At 36.5% G+C, this 22,500-nt stretch overlaps 1 protein-coding gene across 2 annotated transcripts in view; it reads left to right on the top strand.

Moving 5' to 3' along the window:
* LOC135206276 (putative neural-cadherin 2) overlaps positions 1 to 22,500 on the top strand; it is a 278,993-nt gene that overhangs the window by 205,836 nt on the left and 50,657 nt on the right. For both annotated transcript variants that reach the window (XM_064237694.1, XM_064237695.1), the window contains exon 7: positions 1,881 to 2,114. In XM_064237694.1, coding sequence (XP_064093764.1) covers positions 1,881 to 2,114 — 234 coding nt within the window. The remainder of the gene's footprint in view (positions 1 to 1,880; positions 2,115 to 22,500) is intronic.

The raw sequence follows: 22,500 nt of genomic DNA on the forward strand, positions 1-22,500 counted from the left end.
GCGAAGCTTAGTTAAAATGGCATTACTAAGGAAAGTAAATTACCAGTACCACCAAAATTTTGTCCTGAAGAGAATTGTCTCGGATATTTATTTGGAGACACCCAGACGGGAGCGATGCGGCAACATAAAGAAAAAAAAAAGTAGCTTGAAATCGGAGGTATCACAAAGTATCTCCAAATAAACTTTTACTTTCATAAAGTAAATTATAAGGGAATGCACAGTATGAGACTGGCCAATCAAAATTGTCTGTTGTTTTTATTATATTCATGCGAAATAATCTACTTTTCATGGCTGCCAAGAATGTCATTAACAGTGGTTAACATAGATAGAGATTCTTGAATAGACACCAGCAACGACAATTCTTCGCCGACGGTCACGTTGACAATTATGAATAAGATTAAGACATGACCATCTCGGAAACTACTTGTAATTACTTAGACGTTGAGGGGAATCTCAAGTACCTAATGGTTTTTTGTAATTATATCGGTTGTCAGGGAATATCTGTATCCAAGTGCTTATTTAAAACTGAAACTGAAAACAACCTTATAGCGAATGGAGATTCATGTGTGATACTATAGCATTTATGCAACTTATGTAAAACTGAGTTTGACTTCTCAGTAATTTCCTGACTTTATGGATGTGAGGTTCTACTTACAAGCACATCTCCAAGGAATCACTACCTTTCTAAAAAGGTACCAGGTTGGAATATACCTTAGAATGAACAACGAATAAAACGAAAAAAAAAAAAAAATCTGCTACCTCTGGTGGTACCAAAATGTGGGGTGGGCTGCTGTAAGATTTCATGAGTGTTGGTCGTTTTTTGTGCGTTCACGCTGCTCCACCGAAGTTTACGAGTCATTTCTTTTACTTTTTATTATCGCTATTCTTGTCGTTGCCACTATTTTGCGAAGATCGTGCCTTTGTTTTTATCATTTTAGATTTCTTCTTCTTTATTACGGCGTATTTCTTGATTTTCCCATAGTTGTGTTCCTCTGCTTTTGTTCCCAATCAGAGCAGCCGCACTTTTTCCTTCCTTTTGCTATGATTTATATTTCGATAAAAGCTGCTTTCTTCTCAAGGATAAAGTCACGCAGCAAAACGCAAAAATATCGACCATTAAATTCGCAAGAACTCGAAAACAAACGTTGTACTGGAGCTCAAATTGTTAAACTTCATAATCGATTGAAAAAGTTCGGGGATAAACTTCAGAAATTTATCGTTCTGGGGAGGGAAACTTTCACTTTAAAATGAAATGGAAAAAGGACTGAAAATGATTTTTTAAACTATTTTGCTTCCGGACATCATTTAACGTTTCTCTGTATCAAATAAAAGGATGATTTTCTCTCTCTCTCTCTCTCTCTCTCTCTCTCTCTCTCTCTCTCTCTCTCTCTCTCTCTCTCTCATTCTGTTTATTCACTTGTCCATATTCTTCTCTAATTCTGATTTGGTTTCTTTAATTTTTTCTGGGTTTTTCTGTCTCTTTAATCATCTTTTTCATCTAGTTTTTCTTCCCTTTTTATCCTCGTTTGTCTTAATTGTTTAATTTTTCTTTCTCTTTTTTTTCTGTATTTCTTATTTCATGTTTTTTATTTCTGTGGGTTTATATATTTCTAGGTTTTTTCTCTGTTTACTAGCTCCTGCACTCTTTTATCTATTTTTCCCTCTCATCGCTTCTTCTCTCTCTCTCTCCTCTCTCTCTCTCTCTCTCTCTCTCTCTCTCTCATTTGGTTTTCTTCGGTTTTTTCCCTGTTTCCTCTTAAGATATTACTTTTCCTCTTCCCTTTTTTCCATTCTTTTCTCTCTCTCTTTTTATCTGTTGTCGCGATGACTCTCTTCTTTTTCAACTTCCGCTCATTGATTATTTTTCTCCTTCGCAACAGACCTGTCCGTAACGGTGGTATCAGCGTGGGACGCAGACGACGTCGAAGAAGGGGCAAACGCCGTCATCAGGTATTCCATCGAGAAGAATGCCCTCCACGAAGTGTCAGGGGAGGCCATCTTCAAGGTGGATTCCGAGACGGGGCTCATCACCACCGCCGTCTGCTGCTTGGACAGAGAGACGACTCCCGAGTACCACGTCCAGGTTGTTGCTACTGACGGAGGAGGACTCAAGGGTAAGTGTCGTTTGTTATTTTTTTTTCTCAATCTAGGGTTAGCCCAGAAAGGAGTGTTCGAAAAAGATTTTGGAACATGGAGGATTAGGAAATACAAAAGGTGGAGAATTCCGAAGCTGGGTAATAAAGAGGAAAGTATACGGTGTACGGAGAATCGTGTGATTTGACCTGGCTCCCAGAGGGTGTAAGCTGTTGTTTCTGGGTGTCTTGGCTTGGCTATTGTCACGAGAACGCTTGGGAGGAAGAAGAACAGAGGCCATAATAATGCCTATGGAAATTAAATGAATTGTCTTGATTCACTCCTGCTGAGTAAAGAACAGAAGCGACTATTGGCAATATTTCGTACAGAGAAGGAGTATACACTTTAGTAGCTTCTCAGGTGTAAAGAAAATATGGTATTGAAATCAAACCATTATTTTTCATGCAAATTTAGTACTTTGAACCCCTGAACTCTGCGAGGTATGGTTTAAATACAATGAGCACCCAAATGCTGATAGAAGTAATACTTATATAGCTTTTCATAAAAAAACAATTTGAAATTGAATTGGAGCATTTTTAGAGAAATAGGTACCCACTGGGTCTTTCAAAAATTGAACTTGACCCATTCAATCTTCACTCCAAAATGCTGTCAAAATCAGTGAACAGAAGTGGGCGCAGTAAAGGTGAAAGTAGTGTCATTAAAGATAATATAAATCATGAATAAGGAAGAGGCATGTTAGAGAGTCATTGGCAGAAAGGGGTGAAAGCAAGCAAGCGAAGAGACATTTATTGAGAGGGTAATGTTGTAAGTGTAGTAGGTTAGGGTAGTAATGATTTTTCATATTTTGTCACACACACACACACTCACACACACACACACACACACACACACACACACACACACACATATATATATATATGTATATATATACTATATATATATAATATATATATATATATATATAGTATATATATACATATATATATATGTGTGTGTGTGTGTGTGTGTGTGTGTGTGTGTGTGTGTATAAAGATTTCAGGAGGTTACATGATATAATCTCAGTAACAGGCCATAATGTATTATAAAAAACGTTTCGCACACAAAACACGGTGCATCATCAGTCTGCGAAGAAATAAAAAACAATTACATTATATTAAGACATAAAAGGAATTCATCAAAGATTAAAATTGACATAAAAAAACTGTAAAAAAGCGTTATTATTTTCTAAAAAGACAGTAAAATAAACAAGAGAGAGACTACCAAAACACCAACCATCTAAGGCAAGAGAAGAAGAGGGAATAACAAAAACTGAGGTCCCAGTCAAGACGAAGACTATGCCAGATACAAAGTTGAAGCCGAGGTGTTATTGTTTAGTGCATGAACTAGCCTTTTTATGAGTAATGACTCTAAGGTGGTTAAGTTATCTGGGTTCTTCGTATAGCCAATTATGGAGAAGTGCTGCTTCAAGATCTCTATTTTACAAACTGCAGCATGATTTCTGGTTGCTTAATTCTTTGACTTGTACGAGAGCTAAAACCCATATGGCTGCAAAATCTCACTTGCAGTAACCTTCGAGTCGATCCAATGTAAGAGCCCGGACATCCAGGGCATGTGAATTTATAAACAACATTCGATTTCATGAATCTATTTAAAATTATATAATTTTAAATAAGATTTTTATTAGTGTTGACACTCTATTTTATGGTTTTAATAGATCTACTTTTAAACAATTTCTGGAACTTAGTGTGCACGATTCCATGTTCGTGTTTAACCAGCAGCTCTATTCGCAGGTCGATGGAGATGCTATGGGATCACCTTTAGGTCCCATATTTGCACATTTTTTTATGTCTGACTTGGAAACTAAATTTTTAGACCAGTGTAATTCCTCTTTTAAACCAGCGTTGCCTAATGCACTCCATCAACAACCAACCCACCCCCCCACCCCGCCCCCCCACCCCCACAATATCCCTGACTACTCAGACATAGTGTACTCCATGTTGGCCGAGCGCAGAGTTAAGGAAAACCAGTTAATTTAAAATTTCATCTCACGGATAAACAAAGCCTTAAAATGCATTATGTCTATAGAACATTTTCTGCTTGGAATGACCTTTTCTTTCATTTCACGAAATATTTGCATAAACTCGTGTCACACCCTGTGTATATATATATATATATATATATATATATATATATATATATATATATATAATATATATATATACTATATATATATATATATATATATATATATATATATATATATATATATATATATAAAGGTTTTTGCCACGAAGGAAAATTGAAAAGCGAGATAGCCGAGAACTTTCGGTCTAGCGCGACCCTTTAGTAAAGGGTCGTGCTAGACCGAAAGCTCGGCTGTCTCGCTTTTCAACTTTCCTTCGTGGCAAAAACCTTTATTTTTACATAGCATCACGTTTTATATACTTCGTGATCAAGTTATTTATATATATATATATATATATATATATATATATATATATATATATATATACATACATAAAGTATATAAGTGCAGACTTAAATTGTTTAAAAACATCTTAATCAAGTAACTAATCACGCAAAGCACGCAACGAGCAACAGCTGATTGCAGCGTGCGCCCATTCACTTTTTCTTCTGTGTCTGTGGCCACAACGGCTGGGAAATACAAGGCTTGTGCATCCCTAGCGTTAATTAGAACGCTGTCGTGGCACCAAGCAAACAATGATGGAAATTGCTGGCTCTGGCTTTTTGTCCTCCTTCCTGTTCTCCCCTTGGCTCGACCCCTTTTCTCGTCTTTGCTGCCTTTGATGTCAAGGTAATTTAGGTTTGCGAGATTACGATTCATTTGCAGTGTGGCAGTGCGTGTGCAAGAGAGAGAGAGAGAGAGAGAGAGAGAGACGAGAGAGAGAGAGAGAGAGAGAGAGAGAGAGAGAGAGAGATGATGCCGACGAAAGATATTGTTCGTATTCGTAAAAGAGATAGATCTATAAATATGTAATATATATAAATATATATATATATATATATATATATATATATATATATACACACATATATATATATTATATATATATATATATATATATATATATATATATATATATATATATATATATATATATATATATATATTATATATATATATATATATATATATATATATATATATATATATATATATATATACACGTAGACATATAAATACATATATATTATATATATATATATATATATATATATATATATATATATATATATATATATATATATATATAACTGAATCACAAAAGTTTGAAACAAGATAAATGCATAAATAAAAGTATAAGCCACGAAGGAAAGTGAAACACTGGAATATCTGCAAGGTCTTTCGACTCAACGTCCTTTACTTAGCAGACTGAGAAACTGAGAGGACAAGGAAGGGTCGTATAAGTGACAGATAGGGATTATAAGGAGATTAGAGAACTAGAATCCAACACACTTGGAGAGTTAGTAACCTTCCCAAACGAACATAAACATGGGTACAATTTAAGAGGTTTACAAAAAGATTATGTCCAACTGCTCAGACACAGGGACAAAACAATTAAAGGATTATACAGGGCGGCGGCAACTGACCCCATTCAAACGTGTGGTAAACAAAACCTTATTCACAAAACTTATTAAACATACGTATACAAAGAAAATATCTATAAGGCAACTAATTTGTATTTAAGTCTGTGATTGTATCTTTGAGGTCATTCTTAAACATGTTACAAATACAAGGGTCCAAATGAAACAGGCCATGACTAATATTAATATTACAATGGGAAGTACGTTGTATAATGGCAGATTCTAAAAGATTTCGTCATAAGGCATCTTTTGATCTTGTAATTACTGAACTACCAATCCAATTTATCCGGTGGTTGTTTTCAGTTAAATGAATGATATTGCATTAGATGTTTGCCCAGTTTTGACAGAATATTTATGCTGTTTGATTCTTACTTCTTAGCTCTTGCTGCTCTCCCTGGGGCCATTTTTTATAAACCTTCATTTTAGTGCGTTATTATAAGAAAAAACGGGATTGACCATAAAAGATTTTAACAATGATTTTATGATTTCAAAACCGTTAAAATAAGGCAAGCTGAGAATGTTCTAAGAGTTTCTTTCTCCATGTTACACTATAAAACTTTTTGTGGGCTTTATTATAGCAAATATCGAATATATGTGAAGGATAACATAAATCTTTCTCTATTTTTCTTATGTGTTAAATTTCTTGATCTGGGGACTGACAATGCGTAATGCTCGTAAAAACATATAAGAAAAGATTGATATATTGGTATTAAGATGGCGGCCTGAATAGAAATGAACCTAAGTTAAGTTGTTGGTTGGTTTCCTATAAATACTGAATTTACATTGAAATGGTTCTTTATGTATCAAAACGTGTAAGAAAGGAAGGCAATGTCTTTTTCCAATTATAGAGTAAACTTAATCGATGGTACCTGGTTATTTAATTTAGAGAGTAAATCATTTACATCAATACCACCAGGCAAAACAGCTAAAATATCATCAACATATCTATACCACTTTAAAGGAATATAAATGATATTAGGTCAATAGCGTTTTCAAAGAATTCCAAGTACAAGTTTGAAAGGAGTGGTGATAAAGGGTTGCCCATTGCCATACCAAATATATGTTGATAAAATTCACCATTGAATATAACCTTGCAATTAGAAATGCACAACCTAGTGAGTGAAATAATGTGATTTGCAGGTAGGGGTAATTCTTGCTGAGTTAGTTCATTACTAAAATAGTCTAAAATAGAGTCTATAGGGACTTTGGTAAAAAGAGAACATACATCAAAACTAACTAATCTATCAGTGGGGCAAAGAGTAATTTTGTTTAATTTATGAACTAAATCTAGCGAATTATATTTATGAGAATCTGAGATAGTGCCAGGTAACGGGGACAAGAGCTTAGTGATATATTTTGTAAGTTTATATGAAATTGAGCAAACAGTGCTGATAATAGGCCGCATAGGATTATTTTCTTTGTGCGTTTTGACTAATCCGTACAGATAAGGTAGCGAAGGAAATTTGACTAACAATTTGCCTAGTAGCTCTGTTTTATCTTTAAGGATTTTTTTTTTTTTTTTACTGTGCTACTAAAGTTTTTTATGACTTGATCAAGGAGAATTTTTGTTAGTTTTTTGTAAGTCACATTATCACCCAGTAGGGCTTGTAAACGTGATAATTCTCCAGGTGTGTTGGATTCTAGGTACTTATCTCCTTATAATCCCTATCTGTCACTTATCTTAATGATATTAACAGTTTTTTTGCCCATGTTTTTACGGTAATCCCCAACGGGCTTGTACATGGATACATACCGAATTAAAATTTACCCTTAGGGTTTACTATGAAAGCTTAATGTGACTTTTTTTTCTGTGACATTTTTTCCTGTGGCATTTTTTTCTGTGACTTTTTTTCCTGCGACATTTCTACCAGGATTCGGAATATCATCCCCGAAAGCACTTCTAATGTTTATTTTCTTGGTGGCAGTGTCTCGTGTAGCATTTGGATATTTAACCTTTAGCTTGTTTATTAGAATATCGTAAGCGAGATATTCCCAATTTCGGTTTGAATAACATTCGAATTTCATAGTCCATAAGCATGTGATTTATATGAAGCAATCCATTCAGTCCAAAACGACTTATCAACTCATACTTCTCCCAGAGAAAGAATCTCTTGAAGTCATGTGTCGCAGACCAGCGGTCGCCAACCTTTCGAACTTCATGGACCACTAGATGTATAATTCTAAATTTGCAGGGACTACTAATATGAATTAAAAACAAAAAAGATAAACGCATTTATTTGATACGCAATTCATGTATACTACATTAGGATTAATTTATATTTATAATTCATATAATGTTAAATTTATTGTAGTTAATAATCCTGTTAGTTAGTTAATGCTGTTTTTTTTTTTTTTGGTAAATGCTGGATCCAAATCTTTAATGCTAAATCGCCATAAAATGTTAAATCTAGCATTAAAAATGCTACATTGGCAACACTGGGCTCTTTGTCTTCTGTACAATTTGTATCAGGGTTGCCTGAAGAGGATTAAGAAAACAAAAATTTAAATAATGTCCCAATTTTTCTGTGGACCATCAAAATTTACTCATGGACCACCAGTGGTCCGTGGACTACCGATTGGCGACCGCTGTCTCAGACGACACTGAGTACTACTGAAATGATAAATGCAGGTCTACGTCGAAGTAACCTCCATTCATTCACGCACGGATATGTATTTCAACCATAATACAACCGCGTCTCTCAATGAATGCGCTATTTATACCTGTGTGACAGTCTGTAGCGGCTAAAAACAACCACATTCACCGACATTCAACGTCCGCCCACTTTTCTACAAGTCTGAGTCTGAGCGCAAATGGGGTCCCTTAGCTTAGAGTAATCTGGAGACGACAATCGAACTCCAGTGCGATAACTGACACCTGTATGGCAATCAGTGCCAATTCTGACGAGCCTGCGGGAGGTTCCAGCATATTTTCCCCGATTACATCGGGGACAAGTAAATAAATAGACCGCATTTGATGCCGATAGGGGTCAAGTTTATTTTTATATTTGAAGAGAGACTCGATTGTCAAGGGATTTATAGTTATTAGATTGCACTTTAGGGTACGGGCATGTTTCTGTATTAGTTGTCTAATTTTGTTAAGGAAGGAATTATTTTGAGTAAAATGAAGACTGACATAAAATAGTTTCCTAGAACAGTAGTGAAGTTCGGTTTGGTATAAATTTACCATCAAGAAATTTATTTAAATGTTTAAAAAACAGTCCGTTAGGAAAATAATTGTCTGCAAAATTTTTTTTTATAAAAACATAACTTCATTATGAAATTCCGACAGGTTTGACGTTAAGGTATAGGCCCTGTGAAAGAAGGTATTAAGAAAACTTTATATAAAATTAGAATTACAAAAGTCATCAAAATTGGTACCTAAGCCGGTAATATGTTGGATCCTCTCCTAGGCTCCTCAAATTCGCACTGATTGCCATAGAAGTGTCAGTCAAGGTATATAGAATAAGGGAGACCATTTTCGATATACCTTGGTGTCAGTATAGCACTGGAGTTCGAATGCCCTCTCCAGATTACTCTAATATCCGGAACCATGCCAATCAATGTATATTAACATTCAATATGATCAATTCAAAATTGTTACTAGGGCCTCTTCCCCACAACAGCCTAGGATCTATGAATCACTTGCTATTAAACAAACCGTTCCCGAATTAAACAAAGTCTTGGTATGAGCTTTCGTTTGATCAACGTATCTTGTGACTGTCACTCGTCTTCCAGCCTATTCCTTGAAAGGTATTTATCATTTATTTCCATTTTAGTTTCATAGTTTCTTTTTAAATAATTTACTTTCTATAATATCAATTAGTCGAGTCAATTTTATATTATTTAACGTTTGTATGTAATCTGGAGACGGAAATTGAACTCCAGTGCGATACTGACACTTCTATTGCAATTAGTGCGAACTTTGAGGAGCCTAGGAGAAGATCCAACATATTACCGACTTAGGTACCAATTTTGATGTCTTTTGTAATTTTAATTTTGTATAAAATTCTCTCTTCTCTCTCTCTCTCTCTCTCTCTCACACACACACACACACACACACACACACACACACACACAAATATATATATATATATATATATATATATATATATATATATATATATATATATATATATATATATATATATATATATATATATATACTGTATTTGTGTGTGTGTGTGCGTGTGTGAGTTTGTGTGTGTTCACTGCCGACGCCCTTGGTCTGTCTGTCTGTCTCTCTCAATTCCATATGCGTCCCATTAGGACAGAATAAGTGCGTTTTCCATGATTCATTACTTACGGTAACTGGAAACAGCGAGTTTAAAGGTGCTGGCTCAATTTGCTCCGTCCTTGCCCGCATTCAAACCCATTACCTCTCGCTGGAATATGTTACCTCTTACACCTCAAGAGGGGGGGAGAAAGAGAAATAATGTAATAACTAAGTGCAATGACTTTATATTTATCAATTAAGTCTTTTTTCATAGTTAACTCGGTAAATACTGGGAAATTGTCGAGAAAATGTATTCATTTCCTTCTTATTAAAAGTGAGAAAGAAATGGAAGTTTAATTATCACAACTCATACAACTGCTGCTTATTGTTGCAACAGTAATTGTTGTTATTTACAAATGTAAATACTTTTTCTATCATTCCTTCAGCAAATATATTATTGCTGGGTATAATTGTCAACTACATTGACACCTGAATGGAACTTAATAACGACTGGTCTTACGAAATGTTGAATCTTATTGCAAAAAACATTTGAAATGAATGCCATACTGAAGTTACAACATGACTCGCTTATTAATCTAGTTATTGTGTGCGGAAGACAGCCGGAGTTTTGTAACAATAGTAAAATAGAAGCATGTTGTTCAAGAAATAAAAGAATAAATTCATGACAAGTAGCTATGTAGATGTCTTTGGGCTTGAGCATCAGTTAAAAGATTCTTTTTGTCGAGAAAGTATGTAGAAATTCGTGATAAGTGAGTGAAAATCGTTTTGATAACTTTTCCATACCGTTCGCTACCAGAATGAGGATCTCTTCCAAACTATATATTTCTTTTTATCATTCATCGTGGCTTTTCTTAAGAGGAGAATGTGTTATTACTGGAAAGGAAGAATCCTTTCACTTTCAAACTTTTTGTGGCTTGACATTGTTTCCCTTTTTTCTTCCCTTCCAAACTCCAAAGTTTGGTCAATTTCTGCTCAAACATTGTAAGAACATGTCTGATGCGGACTAAGGCATACTCCATTATCTAAGCTACATGAAGAAGGAAAAGGATTCGTTTGAGGAGAGAGAGAGAGAGAGAGAGAGAGAGAGAGAGAGAGAGAGAGAGAGAGAGAGAGATCAGATCTGCTTACGCAAACATTTACACATATCCAAAAAAAAAAAAAAAAAAATACAGGTGTACTTGAGCAATTTCACAAGAACGAAAGACTAGAGAGAGAAAAGGAGATAGACGGATAAATAGATAAATAGAGCTCTAAGCGGCGGTTGTAGTAGTAAGGGGAAATGCAGCCCACTTAAAACGCATTCAACCCGGCTGCCTAATTAATGCTACTAATTAGATGCGAGACTTTTGATTATTAAGCATGAAATGAGAAAGTCGCCGGGCAAGGTTGAGAGATAAAGGATTGAGATTACCGGCGAAGCTAAATAAATATTTCTCATTTTGTCTTAAAAATTAATTTGAAATAGTTGGCTAAATCGTCATGCGACATGACATTTCATTCATAGATTTTATTGGGTACTATTTGCTAATTACGCTCTTGATCTTTTATTTCCTCTCGTTTATGTGGCTCTTTCCTTTTCTGTTCTGAAAGTCCCGTCATTATAAGACCGAAATCTGTGTTACTTTAATTTCCCCATTAAAAGTTTTATATACATTATTTATTTTCTAGGTTAATCTGTTTTTATAATTCTCACAAGAGATAATCATGAGTATTTTCTTTTATGTCACATGCATTTGTTATTCATCGTTAAACATAATAACATACATACACACAGACACTCACTCACCCACCCACACACACACGACACTACACACACACACACACACCACACACACACACACAACACACACACATATATATATATATATATATATATATATATATATATATATATTATATATATATATATATATACTATATATGTATCTTCTTTTCTATCGTTATCCCTAGATTAAGGGGTCGGTTGCCTGATGCGTCTTCTCTACTGCCTTCTATCAAAGGCATCATCAGGCGTAGTTTATTTGGTTTATTGTTTGGTAAAGGGGGTTTTCACGACCGCATGCCCTTGCTGTCATCAGCCACAGTTATTGGCGGTGAGCCTAACCTTATACTAAAAAAGGAAGACTGCTAGGCAGTTGCTGTCCTTTTAGTTGCCTTTTATGACATGCAGGACCTATGGTGGTAATATCTTTACAATTCTATGAGTGAAGAGAAAATTAGAGAGAAAAAAGGTCAACTAATAAGAATAAAGAGAAGGTGAACGAGAACTTTGAAGAGAATATAAAGTGGACTCCTCTGGGAAGCAAATTCATACGTAGAAGTAAATGAACAAATGAATCACAGATTAAAAGATGCACAAAGGAGAGATGCTTGCTGACATGAATACAGCCTTTGGTCGATGGAGTGAGTTATTTGAAAAATTATTGAATGTGGAGGATAGGACACAGGCAGAGATGAATGATGCGAGAATGCGAAGGAATATTGTAAGGCCACGAATTCTTGTGGAAGTAACTGTTGAAGACTTCACCCTATCTGGGGCATGCTGGGTTTTCGTGGACCCACCCTACGAATTTTCTTACTTTTTTATATACATCTTTTTTATTGATTGTTTGAAGTTGATTCTATGATAACCAAAATATAGGAAATTATTCATTGCTTTCTTTAGAGTAGTTTTTGTATTTTAGATTTAAAAGTTTTTGCATGAATGGAACCGAAGCAACAGGTCAGATAAAACGATAAGAAGCAGAGACGAAATTATTTGAAAGGAAATTGTTCAGTCCTGCCAAACGTAAGACTAATTTCCATTATTACACCAAGTAGATATCAGACCATATACAATAAAATCATGATCCGAATCTTTCCTTTGCATCTACAAAATGTTTTCAAAACTTTGTTCTTAATATCGGAATATCGAAAAGAGGCATAACCAGATTATCGGAGGCTAATCATTCATTAGAGATCTTGCGTGACAGACGTTGATGATTCCCCATGCTGTTGTTGTTGCATATCGTCAGGGCAGCAAAAAAAAAAAGAAAAAAAAATAAAGTGCCCTAATTGCATTTTTTTTAAAAATCCATCAGACTTCGGACAAATGAACTATAAATTCAATAATGATCTAGTTATTCTAGTAGCTATACGGTTATCTGTAGGCAATAGGAATTCTACCGAAGTTCAGTGTAAAAAAAAAAAAAAATGTATATGAGCAGTGTTTTAACCGAAACCTATTGTACTAAAACAGTGTGAAGTAATAGGTCTATGCTATACGTTTTTGACATATAATAATGTACCTACTATTCTGAAATGCTTTCTGAAAATTAGTCCAGCAAAGCACATTGCAATGCCCCGTGTAGTTCTGTCATCCACTTCATCTGGTAGACCTTGTTATTCTCTGGATGACAAGGCATGATCCAGCGTAGGCTGGGGAGAGGGGGTTTTTGTGTGTATCTACCCATATGAACACATATTTTGCGTTTTTGTAGTTCACTGGGGACGTACACTTTCCTGGCCTTATTCATTTTAATGCTTTATGGGTGTTGGACGGGGATATTGGGTTTGTTGGATTTTGAAAGACGTCTGGTGGCAATGTTAATGATTGGCCACACAAGGCTTCTGATGGAGATGCGTTAAATGCCGCATGTGGTGACGTTCTCGGGCTCAGTTAGACCCAAGTTAACTCCTTTCTCCAACTCCCGCCTTGGTATCTGGTGGTGAGTGATGCTTTCAATGACTGGTGCAGCCTTTGGATGTTGCCGTTAGCTTCTGGGTTGTAGGCCGTCGTGTGCATTATCTTCGTCCCTAAACTGTTTGCGAGGGCATTCCATAAGGCGGACATGAAGTTGGCTCATCTGTCACTCATGATGATCCGCAGGACTCCGTGTCTGCTGACCCATCCGATGAGAGCTTTCACAGAACTCTCCGCCGTCTGTTGCTGTATCGGTATTGCGTTGGGCCACCCGGTAGTTTTGTCGATGATGGTGAACAGGTATTAGTACCCCTTGGAAGCAGGTAGATGTCCCAATATATCGATGTGGATATGGGCGAGCCAGTGATATCTTAAGCACACAGTACTCAGTTACTAAGTCTCTGGGCGGAACCAACCCCGTTTCAGTGAATACCTTCCACCCCCACCCCCTTTAGTGCCCTTTGGTGCTAGTGATGTCTTACCCCCCCACAGTATTTTTTCCAGGTAGAAAGTCATATCTATACCAAGCTTGATTTAAATTACTTCATGTGTTTCACAGTTATGCTTGAACATACATCCATCTATACACACACACACACACACACACACACACACACACACACACACACACATATATATATATATATATATATATATATATAATATATATATATATATATATCCCAATAACCCCTTTTACTCTCTCTCTCTCTCTCTCTCTCCATCCTTTTCCCGTTAAAGTAGTTGCTTCAGTTACATTGCCAGCATTTTTGACATTTTATATTTCATCACTTCTCACACCCCCCATTCCTATTAGGGCTGAACTTGGATTCAAAGGGCATTGGAAGTGTCACTATTCATCTCAGTGACCTCAAAAACTATAGATTAGACACTAATATCTACCGTTTTGGTTATTTTTACATGTCAACCCCCTAACCCCACTTCTCAAGCCTATTCTTATTGGGGCTGAACGTAGACTTAAAGGTATCAGGAGTGTCTCTATTCATCCCAGTGACTTCAAAAACTATGGACTAATATCTGTCTTTTTATGGACTAATATCGGGGCCACCCTTTCCTATAGAGCTGAACTAAAAAGAATTCCCTTTTGGTTAATATATATGAAAATATATTAATTCCGAAGTAGAGCAAATTAAATATTAAAGGACATTGGTGGGCTAATGTGTCCTATATATGAATCACGGTGATGTGATAAAACACAATATGGCGACATGTGACAAAAGCATTACAAGGTTATCACTGTACTTCCTGAATTCTTGTTTCTGTGGTTCGTGCCCATGAGCCGACGAAGTTCTTATAGACTAAAAAATTCCCCTTTGGTTAAGGTAAATGAAAATACATTAATTCCGAGGTAGAGTGAATTAGATATTGAAGGACATTTGTAACTTAATGCGTATATATGAAACACAGTGATGTGATAAGACTCACAATAAGGCTACGTGCGATAAAAGCACTACAAAGTTATTAAGGTTGAGGTGAGTTGATGCCCACTCTAGAATACTGACCCAAATTGGATGAAAATTCAACTATATCCACTAATTAGAACTTTACAAAGTTAAAAGAAGAGGGAAAAGTGATGAAAATGTTTGCAAATACTTAAAAGTGTTTAATTTCAAGTTATTCTAAAAATAATGTTTTTATTCGTGGGTTGCTGAAATGAAATGAAGACATGGATGTCCTAAAATTGTTTAGATTGTTAAAGGATGGTGCATCAGACTTCAAACCAGATGAAAAGCCGTGTATCATATGTAATAAAAGTGATGGGAGCGTCTCAAGTACTGAAAATGGCAGAAGAAAAATCACTGCAAAAATACGCAGTGATATTGTTACTAACCGTTCAAGTACATTAAGTGAGGCTGCAGTGTTTTACTACCATTTGAGTAATGCCTGCTATAAAAAACATTGTCGTAAGAAGTCCCCTAAAGATTCAAATATATAAGGAAAAAATAGAATATGAAGATGAAGCAAGCAAATCTCAATCGACTGAAGAGCAAATTCTGAGGAAATCTGCTGCAAGGAAACGAGCACGACACCACAGTCCTCAAGCAAACGTTACTTCTTATCTGGACCATTTATGCATTATCTGTAGCCAGAAATTTTTAGAATTCGCCTCACCGACGAATTCTAAAAATAACTGTTATCATTAAATGGTCAAGTGAGATGGTGTACACCGGATGTCGGAGTACGCACGGCTATGAGGGTGGGGGCGGTGGGGGCGGGAGCTGGATGGTCATTTCACTTGTTACCTTACCTCGTTATTGTGCCAAGAGCATGTTAAGGTTACAAGTGCCAGATTCCTTATTCATTTTGTGAGCAAGAAACTGGAGACAGTGGCTTACCGTTCCAGTAACGTGGAATGAACAGATGTGAGGTTAATTTATAGGTTTTGCAACAATGAATTCCACTGTCATTAAAAAAGGAAATCGGTGATTAGGTCGATGCGATGTGAGTAAAATACTTCCAAATCAAATGTATTCATTATATACTGAACAAAGGGGAAAAATGCAGGTATCACTGAGACCGTCTCCCTCTCCGTCAATGGTATTCACAGGAGTCCGATAAAGAAAAGGAAAGGAAGCCGAATGGAATCTCCTCTCCATCAAAGATAGGCCTATTCATTACACACCAATCAAAGATTTCAAACGTATTTTAAAAAATCTCTCCTTCTCCGTCAAAAGAATTCATCATATACAAGTCGAAGGGAAAAACACACTTTAGAAAATGCTTTCGTCTCTGTCAAATGAAAAAGAATGAGAATATGGAAAATTCACTTTCTTCAGTCTTTCCTGAAAAAGGTAGTATGTATTATATTCATGCAGTAATCGAAAGAGGTAAAAAAGCTGGCATTTTTCAAGTGCAGTAACCTTCTTACCTGCATTCCTTCGTCATCACGATTGCTGTCATTATCGCTCATTCAGCATAGGCCTAGTCCTGACTCCTAGTTCAACAATTCCATCACATTTACACTACTTTCGTGATACCTACTAAAGGTAATAATTAAAATTAGATTACAGTGCAGTTTGATCACAGGTATTTACTCATTGAAGGAACTGTAATGTTACATTTTTCCAAAACCTGCGAAATCCAGTTGCCTAATGCACTTCATCAACCCCTACCCTCCAACCCCCTTCTCCCTGACTACTCGACATCGCGTACGCTATGTTAGCCGCGGGCAGCCTTAAAAAAAACTGGTTATTTTAAAAATTAGCCTCGCCGATAAACGAAGCCTTAAAATGCGTATGTCTATAGAAGATTTTCTGCTCAGAATGACCTTTTCTTTCATTTCTCGAAATATTTGCATAAACTCGTGTTACACCCTGTATGGTGAAGTAGACAGATGATTTGGAAATCTCGGTCGGTCTCAGCAGGAAAAGGAGAGCGTAGGTTAAGAGACACCACATTTTATTTCGACGCGTTTCGTCCGGACTGACTGCTTTGACCGGCCAATATAGGTGGCAGGGAAAATTGTTGTTTGCGAGGCATGAAGCTATCGGGGGTAGGCGAAAGGAACAGCAACTGCAACAAAGGATGGAGGGCGATGAATGGCAATAGTAATTCCGAATACTTTGCATATTTACATAATTTTTTAAGCATTCAAATTATTGTTATAGTTCAGTGACTGGGCAATTTCAGAAGTCTGCCAAATAATTTATCGAGCAAAAGTCTGAAATCTTTGGGTCCCGTCATACTTAGGGTGTTAATCAATGACACATAAACGTCATAAAAAGCTAGACTACACTTTTTTTTATCAATATAAGGTATTGGAACGACTTAAATAGAATGAACTAGAATAAGAAAGTAATTTTGACTACTTTGAAATGAATAATTTGCCTTAAAGAAGGCCGGTAAAATTAAATATCTGGTATAGGTCTATCGTCCGCTTGTCAGTGCAATGCGTCGAATTCCAGTGGTTAACATCGTTAAAGGTTAATTTTCCAGTTTACGGACGTAGATATAACTTTGTTATAATGATAAAGTTATAGTTGATGTTCATGTAACGAAATCTACATGATAATTATTGAAAGCCCATCGTTCGTTTGATTTTGATATGCGTAAAATGACAATAGCTCTTATTTCTTGTAGTTATATAAGTTTATTATTGTTCCATTCAGCCTATGTATGAGAAAGTGTGAGGGTTCTTGTATGTATAAATATTCAAATAAGTTACTGAAGAAATAGTTTGACCTACACTTGCATAAAATTATGTGTCACATAGATACCGTGGGTGGCTAGACGGGCTGAAACCGCCTATAATGACAATCATTGTTATTATTATTATTATTATTATCATTATTATTATTAATTATGTTTAGACTGAAGTGATTACTTAGTAATTTATAAGAAGTTAAAGCAGTAAATGAGTAGAAATGAGAGAGAGAGAAATGAACCAGGCATCTTTCACATAATGTAATTTGGCATTTAATTAGATAATTAACCTTTGAAATGTAAGCTCCTATCCTCATGTCTTTTGGTAGATTTTCCAGCTTACCTTCTGTAGTGGAATAATTACCATTGATGTGGCTACATAACAACTTGTAAAGTAGATGCAGAAAAGTAGGCATTATGTTAAATAAGAGTAACAATGAGACTTGACATCTTTTATAATAAAATTTACAGCAAACTATTATAATGTTCATAGTGAAGAATTCAGTTAGGTTGAAAGTTGTTGAAGATACAGAATGAAACCTGTCGAGTATGACAGGGATTGAAGGCAGGTAGATTTATATAGAATTATGAAGAGTTATACTCACTACAGAAAAAAACATAAAAACAAATCTATCCACATGAATGTCATTGTACAGTGCATTGGCGGATACAGGGGTAGGGGCTAACCTACATATTTTATCTCTAATTTCAGACCAATAGTTTTGCAATCTTCTTCCCTTTTGAATTCTGTTTTACCATTTTAGATGTTTTTTTTTATTTGTTCGTAAAGCATATATTTCAGTCAACATGTAAAGAAGGGAAAAAAATGGCTACAAATAGGCCCATTTATTTTTCAAATAATAAAATATTCACCCCAAGGACTGTAGTTGAAGTTAATATGATTAAAATACTGATTTAGTTTTGCTATACGGATTTGTTTGCATGATTCTTCATGAAAAAAAGTTTAAAATTTTCCATGTTAGGCTCATTGTAGGCTAAAACAAGAATAGAGAGAACCATTACGTATATATTTTAATCATACTATTTTTTCTTTAAATACGAATGATGTACTTGAAATTTATAAAGTTAAATAGTGTGACTGAGAAGTGGACAAAATAGTGGATAAAAATGAAAGTCCTGCATTAATCACTCCGTTTTCTATAACAGGATTTATATTTCTTTATTGGAAAATGTTGCCCACTTTTCCATCAAAGCTCATCTCGCGGGGAACTGTGAAAAACAGTTCCATCTTTGTTTTCGTAATTGGATGTGCAGCCACTAACAGCACAGTCGCAGGCATGTTTGATTACTGCAGCCAGACTTGTGCACACAACAATGACTCTTTGCTGACTCAGCCTGCTGCCTGACTGACTCGGCTCCATGGAGTCCATGGCTGTAACGGACCCAGCGGGGCTAGATGACGTCATTGCGCGGCTCGTGCTACTGTTTTTTGCAGCAAGTGAACAGACTTGTCTTTTATTAGACTGAGTTGGGCAATATTAGAATTTTATTTATTAACTGTCGGTTACAATTCATGATGTCTCAGTGTTGAATCTGTAGTTTGCATCATGGTCTTTCAAATATGCACCAGATACGGTTAAGGAGATCAGTGAAGATTTTGAAGAATGGAAAAATACTAGTAGGTAATGCGATTACGCATCAGAAGCTTCTGTATTGTGATAATATTATGTGGCTGACCAGGGATTTCTTTGAAGAATGGTTGAGATGAATAATTGTTCCGTTTTATAAAAGTAAAGAAGATAAAGGCAACTACGATTTTCACCTGGCATAACATACCAAGTATGCAAAGGAAGGTGTAAGGTACCATTTTCATTGAGAAAGTAAAGCAGGTAACAGAAGGAATGATAGGGGAAGACCACTGTGGTTTTAGTCAAGGAATAGGCTATGTGGCTTAGGTGTTTTTATAAAGCAGTTTTATGAGAAGGATGAAAGTAAAGTAATAAGCTGTACTTAATATAAATGGACCAGGAGAATCTTACGATATTATTGATACAGAGGTAATATGAATGTTGCTGAGAATACATGGTATAGAAGACTAGCTGCTGTAGTACCTGGCCCAGGTACTACAGCAGCTAGTCTTCTATACCATGTATTCTCAGCAACATTCATATTACCTCTGTATCAATAATATCGTAAGATTCTCCTGGTCCATTTATATTAAGTACAGCTTATTACTTTACTTTCAGGTAACCTGGCATTGCTAGGGATAGAAAAGGGGAATGGCGTCCGTGATGACAACACCTACAAGCCGGATTATGCAAACGCTTTCAGAATAAGTAATCACTTGGGATCTTCTCAAGCCAAAGAAGTTGTGAAAAATCCGAAGCGTTTGCTGTCAACTCCGAAAGTAGTAACAAATGATCTTACCACTCAGCTGATGAACAGCTCTCCTGGAGCTGGCCCGAAGGATTATATATTTTTACGGGGCTAGGAACCAATTGATTACTTATCAACGGGACATACAGCTTATTGTGGGATCCGAACCACTTCGAGAAATAAATTTATATCACCAGAAATAAATTCCTCTGATTTCTCATTGGCAGAGCGGCGTATCGATCTTGGGCCCTGAGATTGGTAGTCGAGCACGTAACCGACTCGACCAATGAGGAACTATGAGGATGTATAAAATATAGGGGCTAAGGTTTCACTAGAAACTGTCTTCGAATTTCGGATTTTGACTAAAACTTTCCTTTGGGGGGGGGGGGGGGGGGGTCTTTAGTAAATATTTGGTAGTCCTAGCTTTCATAGTCTGGGCGTGCATAACAGACAGACAGAAATTGCCTGTTGTATATATAGATAAGCTACTGAGAAGGATTAAAAGTTTTGCAATAGCGTGAAGTGTGTTTGTTAAATTATATAGCAAGGGTCTGAGACAAAAGTTTATCATGTGGCTGTTCAGTGTATTTATACATGAAGTAATGAGGAATATCAGAGAAAGGACAGTAGAGGTAGTACAAAATTATGGTAAAGAAATATGAGTTATGAATAAAGTTTGGAAAGTCTTATGCTGGGGTCACACATTCACGTATCACGACGGCGTATGCCCACGTATGTGGATCGTGGGCATCATCGCGGTGAAATGACCTTGAATAGCTGGTAAACAGGATACGGGCTAACGGACGTAAAGCCAGCAACGTAAATTGCGCCGCAAATGTACGCGCAAAGAAAGCAAGGTCGGACGTCTACCTGAAACTAACGCCGATATTGTAATGTTCTATGTACGTCAACTTCACGTCAAGACCACGCCCACCGTTGTGGTGCCGCAGGGTACAAAAGGGCGGGCCTGTGAACAGAGCTTGCCGTTCCGTAAACAATCATTGTAACAGCTCGTCTCTTCGTTGTTTTCCTATAGATTTATCTATTTTAGTTTTATGGTAACTTTTTGATAGTAGCCATCTGTAATATATATAATATGTAATTAATGTAACATCACAAATAAATGAACATAGGATAAGTACTATATAAGACTAGCACTAGAATTTTCTTGCTTCGATTTTACCATTCAGACATACACTTAGACTTATAAAACTGTTGACTATGGGCGATTTATATTTAAGCGATATAGAATAACATCCAATAACTTATCAAACATTCTTGGAAATAAATAGGAATTCTACCTATTCAAGATAATATTTTTTAGATGTATATAAGAATTCCTCTCAAATATTTACATTATTTGTTACACCATTATTGTAAGACTGCTATTCAGAAGAAACAAATATCTTCGACGTCTTGGCTATCCTCCGTCAAGGGAACGTTCTGTCCCTCGTCAATGGGGGTAGCTTCATGGAGAGTTTCCGTGTCGCTGTCATCAGTCAGAATCTCATCCAACTCCGACTCCTGTAGGTGGAAGTTGACATTTTCCCTGTCCTGAATGTCTGCAGGAGTGGTTGTAGGAGGGGCTGTAGGTGTCTTTTCCGGGCCGAAAGAAGGTCCTGCAAGATGTGACGTTGATGGTCCCTTCCTTGGTCGTTTTAGGAGGTTCGGCATCTTGAAGGGCGTTGTGGAGAGTGCTTGAAGGAAACTGCTGGTCTCGGAAACAACAGCTGACCTGAGGGCGCCGACCTGACCTTTTATACCACGCTACAGCGTTGCCATGTCGTACAGGGTTGTAAATGTGTGAATCGGTTTCGCCGTAGGCTACAGCGCAATTAGGAGGCCCGCGTGCTTCGCCGCGGAAAGAAAACAACGACGGCGAACGATGCTGGTGACCCTAGCGCTTACCCCGCAGCAGTCACCGTGGCTCCCACGTGCAATGCCTGGAGCTACGTCAGGTGACATTTGGCGTGACCACCCACGACCTGTTTTGAACATTTCAAAACTGGAGTGGGCTACGGCGACCTAGTGGGCGGAGCTTAGCGACCGGACGACCCGTCACCGTACGTCTACGATTTTACGTGTGTTTTACGTTACATTTACGGTTCACTGACGTAAGCTGTTGCCAACTACCAATTTCCGCTCATGCGTGGGCGTGCGTGCGTTGATACGTGAATGTGTGACCTTAGCATTATGTTTGCAGATGATAGAACTGACTGGGATAGTGAAGAGAAGCTATAAAAAAGTAGTAAATGCATTTAAATGTGTTTGCAAGGAGAAAAGTCGAGAATCTAATTGAACATGAACATGGTTATGATGATAAATGGAAACCAGCAAGATAGAGCAATGGTTTTTAGCCCTAGATTGGTATCTGTGGGTCCAC

The sequence above is a fragment of the Macrobrachium nipponense genome, chromosome 29 (genome assembly GCF_015104395.2).
Source record: "Macrobrachium nipponense isolate FS-2020 chromosome 29, ASM1510439v2, whole genome shotgun sequence".
Classification (NCBI taxonomy): Eukaryota; Metazoa; Arthropoda; class Malacostraca; order Decapoda; family Palaemonidae; genus Macrobrachium; species Macrobrachium nipponense.